Source organism: Cryptomeria japonica, chromosome 7, assembly GCF_030272615.1.
Source record: "Cryptomeria japonica chromosome 7, Sugi_1.0, whole genome shotgun sequence".
In the NCBI taxonomy this organism is placed as follows: Eukaryota; Viridiplantae; Streptophyta; class Pinopsida; order Cupressales; family Cupressaceae; genus Cryptomeria; species Cryptomeria japonica.
In genome coordinates this window covers 806,665,883-806,675,954 of record NC_081411.1, presented here as the reverse complement: position 1 = coordinate 806,675,954, position 10,072 = coordinate 806,665,883, and the positions used below count along the sequence as shown (strand labels likewise).

Here is a 10,072-nt window from a genome sequence, read left to right as displayed (position 1 = left end):
TTATAATTGAAATAAAAATGTATTAAAACCACAATAATACTAGTAAAATATTATAATTGAAATAAAAATGTATCACAATATCTAATAGTATATAGAATATTACATAGTAAATATAATATTTTTTTCATATTAAAAAATATTTTAAAAATAGATTGGAAATAACTACATTTGAAATATATTTAAATAGAAAAAACAATTTTAAAATAAAAATCTTAATCTGATCAAAATAAAAATAACCTTTTCATATTTCTTAAAATATAACTCTCATTTTAGTCTTCGAGCTAAAATTACCTTAATAATTTTAGTCTTCTATATGTTTGATAGTTCTTTTAACCACCCTATTATTTATGGACATTTTCTCCATGGTCTATTCATTCACACAACACACATTATATTTGAGTTTATATCAAATCATAGCTCATTCTCCGACCATTATAAGCTTGTTTCCTAAACACGTACATAAAATTCATACTACACCCATTCATCTTGTTTTCTATGCATTATTTTTTTTTTAAAAATCCTTTTGTATTCATTATTAAAAGGGAGAATTATATTGACATCTTATTTGAAAAGGAAATTTTAATACATAGTTCACCATATTTTAAGAGAAAAATCTATGGATTATTTTATTTTTTTGGTCGATAATAGATTGATAACTTTTATTAATATATCAGGATTTACGCCTAGTCCAAACCAGTTGGGGCTACATCCTAGGAGCCACCTCCCTAAAAAGATAAAGCACCAAAGTGTCAAAACCCATACACAAGTTTACATCTCAATTCTGCTCTTTAAATTTGCCCCAGTCATGTGAATGGAAGTGCATATTGAACATACTTCTTCCTTAGCTCTATTGACCCTCTTTCTCGTCACCACTTCTTAACCTTCCTCCTTACATTCCACTCCCTGCATAGTCCAGCTATTTGTTCTCCCTCAACTGACCTCTCTCCTACATCCATACTTTATGAGCCAACCTCTTTTGCCTCTTTCACCCCACAAAGCATAAATTTGTATTAACACTATTTTTCCTTCTAGCAGTGTTTTTGCCATATCCATTTCAACCAAGATGCGTGCATAGATTGTGTGAGCGAAATCTAAAGTACCCTCATCCACCCCCAAAAATTTTCTAAGAATATTACTAATAGCTTTAAAACGGGAAACAAACAAATACTGTAAAAGAAGACTTGGGATTCTTACCCATAGGGGAATCTTCTTAAAGGATTCACTGGTAGGGTTAAATACAAGATACCATGGCTTCAACAAGAACATATGTTTGTCCTCCCAGCTCCATTAAAAATCACACAAGACCTTCTTTTTATCTTGTTCATTATCAAAAAACTACCACAAAGAAACCTCGGGCCCTATGAAAAATATACACATCCCCTTCCAAAATGGGCCTCCATAGTTTTTATTGGAGTTAAGGAAAAATCAACTCTATAGCTCCCAAATATCACCTGCATGCAAACCTGTCACAGAAAGAGAGAAGCAAAAAAGCTTTGGAGGCCAGAATTCAGAGATGAAAAAAAGAGGAGTCATATTGATTGTGCAACAAGAATGCAATTCAATAATTATAGTTGTTATTGAAAATACAAAGAGAGATTCCTCATAAGAGGATACTTGAAACCCTAAAGGTGAAAACCCTAAAGAATTATAAGATTCCTAAGTTTAGCTTAAGCATAGAGTATAATAGACTAATAATTAAATAAAAAAATATTAGCTAATAAAAGATTACTCTAACACCCCCCCTTAATATGAACTTAGGGAGTAGCTAAAAAAAAACTAAGGACTAAAAAAGCATGTAAAAAATGCAGGAAAGCAACAATGGCTCCCGACAACTAGGCGCGATGAGGTACCTAAGTACAATAAAATCTCTGTAAAGTGGAGAAAAAGGAGAAAACCTTGTGGGAACAAAAATCCTCTCCAAGAAGAGATGAAATCTCAAGTGAAGGAGTACGAAGCCTCCAAACAAGAGTGTTCCAGAAGATAGGAACAAAAAGAAGAGAATGAAGAACACCACCGAAGCATGAAATAACTGCAAACATTGTGGAAGAGTAACTGTTGATCTGAAGAACCTCCACTGAAATAGAACATGACCAGGTAGAGAAGACTGTAATCTGCATGAGTGCCCTCAAATGACACTACTTGAATCAGATGGCAAACAAAGGCAAACAAATGAACTCGAAGATACAGATGGCATGAAACAGCAAAGCCTGAAGAATTGATCAATCGAACCAAGGAAGCATTATAACAATAGGACAAACCTCCCCATAATGCTGAAAAGGGAGAGGGACGTGTACACTGAAAAGAACGACCAACAAGAACTGCATGACGAAGAACCAGGAACATCGAAGGTGCAAAGAAAGTACATAGTGTCATGAAAGGAACACTCACTTGACACACATCATGAGGCTAATGTCGTGTAAGGAACACTCACTTGACAAAGGTAGATGGCAAACAAAGGAAAACATCAACCCCCCCATGGCACTTTATAAGTAGTGCATGTACAATAAGGCACAATATGTGCAAGATCCCAAGTATACAACGCATGATGGCACTTTATCTCAGTGTGTTTTCATAAATAAAATGCTACAATGATCAAAAGAGATAGAAGATTGGAAACAAAAAGAACAGCCAGAGACGAGACATCCCAATCAAAGAAAGAGATCCCAGGACCTGAAACATCCAAGATATTCACCAGAGTGCTGAAAAGCAAAAAACTGAATAAAATATACCTAGAGCAGAATCTGGAAAGAAAACTCATATGAATGGAAGGAACACAGAACAAGATTACTCTAACACTTTTGATGTCCAATCATGCAATTCACCAAGGCTTGGTGAAAATCCCTTGAATCTTCCAATCAATCACAATGGCATGAAATATCCTTCATTTTCCCTCACCTCTCTTTCAATTTCTTCATTTAAAAAAATAATAGGTCTATTTGCCAACAAATCCACCCATATTAAAACCCTATCCTCACCATTGTCATTGTCGATAAAGTCATTCTTCACACCATTTATTGAAGGGTACTTACCCTTACCTCCATTTCGAACTTCAACCCTACTACTAAATGGAGGAGAGACAGTTGGTTGCCCAAAAGCAACACCCCGTCACTCTAGTCTTCAGGCCTCACCATTAGAGGCCCAAGAGATATTACCCTCATTAGACACGCCCTCTCTTCCATTCCTCTCCAAATACTATGCGTCTACCATCAAAAACCTAGTCGAGGGCCCATCCATATGAACCCTAAGCTGTCTCTACCTGGGAAACTGGTACCCGCTCCACCCCCAAACACCAATATAAAACCTCTTCCATTTGCTTGCACTGTTGAAGCGTAGCTCTGAACACTATGGCCGCATGAAACCCAAGCAAATATCTATGCCCCCCCATTCTAAAATTGTCATCATCAATTAGATCTACCTCTAAAAGAAAACATTGAAGCCCTAGCTGAAGGGCACAAGAGCAATGACATGGTTCGAGTGTCGTTGTGTATGCCTTAAAATCTATGGATTATTTACCCTATAATTTTCCTTATATGTAGTTATTCTCCTTTGTTCAATAGTCTCTTGATTCATGTAGCCAAATATTTATATATTGTTTAGTCTCATGAAGATCATAAAACATGGAATAATTTCACTCACCAATCTTTAAATTTAAAGATCACGCCTAGTTAGATTTGGACATGCTAGTAAGAGTACTTAAACATTGGCACCCAAGAAAAAGTTGGTTTACCATAGTTGTATTTGTTACAGTACTAAGATTTAATTTCCTATAATTCATTCTCTTGTTTAGAGCTTCCTACCACATGTATGTTTCCATCAAGCTTGTGTTGACTGTTTTCATTTGGGTTATTAATTGTGCAATAAAAAAAGAAAGGAGAAACTCATTACCTTCTTCTCAAATGCGATCTAGACATGCAATCCTCTTAAAGTTATTTTTTATCGAAAATGATTTCTTTTTTATTTATGTTTTTTACTATATTTATAGATACTTTTGGCAATGAGCTCTTGTAGTATTGATGATTGTAGCCATAAAGGCATCTGCCAATTATGTGATATGTATTAATAGCAAATGTTAAAAAAAAAATCTAATAAATGATTTCAACAATCAATTTCACAATAGATTTTATCTTGGCCAATGAATCGAGAGGACATTTGAAAAGATAATTTATAGATTTTTGAGCTAGACAAGATGTTTGCGAAACATGACATAAATATTGGTGATTGCTACCACAAAAAAATGTTCAAGTTCTAAGCAAATGCACACAATATATAGCTTATTGACTAATAAATAGTCATCTCTTTTGAGTGGAGAGGATATCATTACCCTAACAATTGGAAAACAAAAAAAAATCTAACATGAAAAATCCAATGTGAGAAAGTCTTAATTTTTGACAAATGCCCACAATATATAGTCTGATGACTAATTGAAACGAATATAAGAAAACTTTTTAAAGATCACCATCACGTCACAATAAGATGTCCCACAATTCTAAAAAAACACTCTAACTAATACTCTTTTATTAAAAATACTAGACATTAAATCAACAAATCTTATTACACTTCTTTTAAATTTTATCTTATGAAAGAAATGAAGAGTTTAACCCAATAGACAATCCTAAACCAAACTCTTTACAATAAGAAGTCCCTTATAACCTCTCGAACAATTTAGAACAAAACAAATGCTAGCACGATTCTTTAAAACATATTAAACTATAGTTCCCGTGCCCTCTATTCTATCGGCAAAATGTCATGACAATTCTTCAAACATTCTAAACTACAGATCCCCTGCCCTATATTATCTATCGGCGTTCTAGAGATTCAATTAATTAATAAATACGGTGAAATTAAGTTTTACTTTAACTAATAGGAGCCGGCACGAACAAAAAGAACATAGCAATGGAGTTGCAGTAGTGAGAGACTTGCAGATCTAACAGGTCAAGGTGTCGAGAAATTCTCTCAACCTTTGCCTGTCAGTACCCTTCTCCTCCACGCTGCTTATCAGTCCACTAGATCCCACGATATCTATCCTCGTACTCTTCTTCAGGTTTTCTACGCCCTTGGGGAAATTTTTTATTTCCCGGCAATATCTCACTCTGAACTCCTTTAGCATGCTCATGCTTCTCTCCTCTAACGCTGGCAACTCCTTGAGCGCATTCAGCTTCTCCAATCTCAGCTCCTCCAGAGCTGGAAATGCCCCTTCCTTGCCGAACTCGACTGGCAACTCTGTCAATTCGTTGCAGTTTTCGATCTCCAAAAGGCGCAGCAGAGGCAGGGTTTCAAATAGCGCAGGTGGAAGGACCTTCACATTCAAGTACTCCAGCGTTATTCTTCTCAGACCAACAAGTTTGCACAGCCACCGGGGCAGCTGGACTAAACAAGGGAGCCTGCTCAGTCGAAGATCTTCTAGGGTTTTGATTTCTTGTATGTCTTCTGGAAGACTCGCCGATGGGACTCTGCAGAGCTCCAGCCTCTCCAAGCTCTGAAATTTGCGGAGGAGACCGTTGGGAATTCCTGCCGTCGCATAGACAAATGACAGATACCTTAGTTGTACAAGTGACTGAAGGTCATCCAACCCGAAATACTGCAAAGTATTTTCCGGCGGGGAAATCTGAGGCCTCCACTGTAAACCATCGCAACCGTCCATAATCAGGCACTGTAGTGACGTGATTCGTGTTATTTGGAATGGAAGGAAACTCAACTTAGCACAACGCCTCAAGTTCAAGTAGCGCAGCTCTTCCAGCTTGTTCATATCAGGGGGAAGGGATTCCAGCTCTTTACATTCAAAGAGGTTGAGATACGTCAGCCTCTGTAGACGAGTGACGGCTATAGGCAGGCATTTCAGCTTAGTCCGCGAGACATTGAGATATTCCAGCCTTTTCAGTCGCCCCAGAGTCACGGGCAGGGATTCGATCCCTGTCATGCTCAAATCGAGCGTTCTTAGCCGAGTCAAACCCTGGAGAAAGCCGGGTGGAATGACAGAAAGGCGTTCACTGTGGCGGAGGATCAGAGTGCGCAGTTCCCGGCATTTCAACTCTTCAGGGAGACAAGTTATGCGGTTGTACATAAGAGAGATCCGCTGGTGTTTGTGTTGGCTGATCTCCATGGAAGGGAATTCAGCCAAATTATCTCCAGCTTTGAATAAACTCCTTTCTTCATCCTCGTCCTCCTTTTCAAGAATGTGCGTGGCCAAATGGCGGAACATGGGATGCATCTTGCATTTTCTCACTCTGCCCAGAGACCCGGCTTCGACTCCCTCCACCACACAACGATCAATCATTATGTTCAACAGCCGTCGACCATAGGCGTCCAGCTCGGAAGGACTTTCGGCAGTGAAAAGCCTTTCTGCAGTCCAGAGATCAATCAAGTCTGCCGTCCTCACTTTATGATTTTCAGGAAACGCTGCGAAGTAGAGAAAAGCAATTCTAAGAGTCGGAGAAAGAGATTCATAACTGGAGCGAAGACACTCAAAAATGCGTTTTTCAGCATCGGTATGATTGCCAAAGAAACTGTAATCGGCTTTGGTCCGTCCCAAAGCCAGCCGCCATTGCTGAGGATCTGTCTGTCCAGCCATGGCGGCAGCATAGGCCTTGAGTGCCAAAGGATGTCCGTGGCATTTGCTTGCTATTTGCTCAGCAATGCGCAATACCTCTGGCGGAAGGGCCGACTCACTGGTAGTGATTCCAAAAGCATATCTCTTAAACAACTCCCAACTATCTGGTTCTGACAAGCGCTCCACAGGGATCAAAGGCATATCTGGTTTAATTCTTTTCAAATCACATTTATCACGGGAAATCACAACAATTTTTGATCCGTTCGAATTGTTGGGCGGCACTCCCAGATGGGATAAGAAGTGATCGCTCTCGTTGGGCAGCACTCCATCCAACACCAGGAAGAATTTCTTTTTCTCCAGATACCTGAAGATCTCAGCTTTGCCCTTCTCTTCTGTCCAAGAGTGGTCGAAGGGCATGCATATTTGCTCCGCAATGGTCCTCTGCAACCAAGATATTTGACCCCCCGAGAATGTTACCCAAATCTGGGCATCACTTTCAAATGATTTTTGAACATCCTCGCCGTTCCACACGCACTTCATCAGCAGGGATTTTCCTGCACCCCCCATGCCGTAGATGCCCAGCATATTGCCTTCTTCGTCCTTAATCAGCAGGCTCTGGATGTAGTTGATCTGATCATGAAGCCCAATTGGATGAACATCTATTGGCTGCGATCTTCGTTTAATGGAATTTCTTCTCATACTTGCCAGCCTTAGAGTTGTTCGCCGGAATTCACCAGTGGTCGACTCAAAGTGGGTTGAGATAGAATTAGACAGGACCCTTATTGCAGCTTCTATCACGGGAGGTTCAGGATCAGCCGCAGCTCTACCTTCTATCAGATCCACACAATTTGGAGTGCCTTTGATCTCCAAATTTTCAATCCGTTGTTGGATAGATTTAATCTTTCTGCTCAAAAGAACTGGTAAAAGCATCTGGTGCCACCGATTCCTCGGATGTTGACAATCTTGTATAATATCCTCTGCATCTTGAGCAATTTTAAATATAGCTTTCACCAATTTCTTATACTGGGGATTTTGAGCGTAAGGGCTGACTTCAAATCGTTTATAGTCAGGCATTGTACTCTCCAGATTGTCATGGAGCTTCTTCAGGTGATCAGCCAGTTGTTCAATGTCTTGCTTGAAATGAAGTACGCTCCTTGCTCTGTCTCTGAATTTAATCGCCTGCTTAATTGCTTCATTCAACGCGATGGAGAACACCGCCTCCGCAACCACAGGTATCAATAGTTCTGCCATATTCACAGACTTGAACTAGCCTGAATCATTCATAATTTCGCTCTTCTTCTCCTCGCTCTGTAGATGCGGCATTTAAACTTTTTCTCTTCTCCTGCTAGAGAGAAATTGTGCCTCGGCAATTTCCTGTTTTTTTCCTTAAATGGTTGACTGGAGCACCGGCTTTGTGCCACGTATTACTTAAAATCATTGTTCAAACATTAAAAGTGAATTTAGATAAAATAATCCCACCGACTCCAAAATGGTATGAATTGGGATCACCATTTGAGCAAAGCGATGGAAACCAACAAGATTCTTCTTCAACCAACATGCTCAAGTTACTTTCCACGGTCAATCTGCAGATTAACGATGGTGAAAACAGGGGCATAGATGTATTATAGAGAGTATGAGCTAATATTTTGCTAGGAAATGTTAAAAGAAAGTTTGCCTGGTCATGTGTAGACTTATTCCAAACGTGGAACAAGGGAAACTTCCAGTAAATCATTTTCATGCTGCTCATGCGTACCTTCGTACTGAATTTCCTGCACAATTCTTACATCGTAGCTGGTCCAATGCAATTCAATGTTTACTTCCAGATTTGAACAAAAGCGCGCAATTGCACTACCTACAAAATCTTGGAGATTTGGTCAAGTCCGTGAGCCGCCAGGCGAAATGTCTTCCATTTCGAAATGTTTTAACGTGCTTAAAACCAAATATCTAGCCGTGGCCCTCTTATTTATAAATTTATATTTCTTTGGAATCTAGGATGTTCTAACTTCGGGCTTCTCAAAGTCTACCGTAACAATTTCAAAAATCATAATTTTTTTATGACATTATCATAACGATCACACACCTACTCTTTGAATGTAAAGGAAATGTAAGAAAACACGAAGATAAAATATAAATAGAGGACATACAAAAAGAATTGATTATCATTGACATATATAAGTGAAAAATAAAAAGATAATACATTGTTAGTTATAATTCAATATTATATAAAAAAATTAGTGTAATGTAAAAAATATATTTTCTAATTTTTCATTAATTTAGATTTATTTTTATTTTTTTTCTAATAGTGTCAAACTTAACTATCAAGTGGGGAAAGGAAAGTAGTGAGTTATTAATTTTTAATTATTTATTATTGTTTTCTAAAGTAGTTGGGTTAGGAAATCTATATCAAGATTTTCAAAATATTGTGGAGGCTTGTTATTTCTAGTTAGGTTAGATTTTTTATAGAAGATTTAGTGAAGTGACTATAAATGAATTTGAGCTTCCACATAACCCTTATAAGGTTGGGAGAATATTGAAATATTGACCATATGAAAGCATCGACCATTTGCAATGTGTAGTGGACTAATTAGTGGTTAGCACTAGAAAAATGCTATCCTCATACATGTGAGATAAGATACTACAACTATGTGAAGATTGTATCCTCCATAATTAGAGTTTTAAAATATTAAGATGGTTCACTATTTATGAATGAGACTAGTATACTAGAGAGCTTACAAACTAACACACTCAAGCCTAGCAATTTCACTTTTAAGCCCTAACTATAAACACATCTAGGCATTTTAGGAAGAAACTAATTGATTTGAGAAATGTTAAACTCATTCATATAAACTTGATCTAATTTGACTAGGTTAAGAATTTTTTTTTTAGACTCTAGTGGATCAATATGTAATTGCATTTAGAACATAGATTTCCAGGTTTGACTCCCATAGAATCCAACAATCAAATTTGTAGAGATCTTTTTATTTCTAATTGAGCTAGATTCCCCATAGAAGATTTAGTGAAGTGAGATGCTTCAACTCCCATATATCTATGGGAACTTGATCTTCCACATACATTTGGGTATCGAAAGGCCCTATAAGATTAGGAGAATATTAACTATAGGAAGACATCAACCACTAATAATTTATGGATTAGTTATCGATTAGCATTAAAAATATATTATCTCCATATATTAAAAAGATAGGTACTACAAGTATGGGAAGACGGTATCTTGATTAATTAAGAGTTTTTCAAATATTAGGATGGCTCACTATTTATGAATGGGAAAAGCATACTAGAAAGCCTACATAACAACACACCCAAACCTAGAAATTTCTCTTTTAAACCGTACTTATGAGCAATTTATTTTTGAAATGTCAGGTAAACTTTTTAACGTGGTAAGTGCCTGCAAACACATTTGATCAACGAAGGCACAAGCCTAAGATCATAAAGATCCAATAAGAGTTTGAACCTTAATAGGTACAACAACAATATCACCACTTAACTATCACGCTATAAAATGAGCCT

At 37.5% G+C, this 10,072-nt stretch overlaps 1 protein-coding gene across 1 annotated transcript; it reads right to left on the bottom strand.

Annotated features, from left to right (window-relative positions):
* Positions 1-4,924: 4,924 nt before the first annotated feature.
* Positions 4,925-7,798, bottom strand: LOC131044449 (disease resistance protein RPS2). The gene has a single exon (XM_057977773.2). The coding sequence runs from the start codon at positions 7,796-7,798 to the stop codon at positions 4,925-4,927; it is 2,874 nt and encodes a 957-aa protein (XP_057833756.2).
* Positions 7,799-10,072: the final 2,274 nt, after the last annotated feature.

Coding starts and splice junctions, on each gene's coding strand:
- LOC131044449 (XM_057977773.2), bottom strand. CDS start 7,798: ATGGCAGAACTATTGATACCTGTGGTTGCGGAGGCGGTGTTCTCCATC.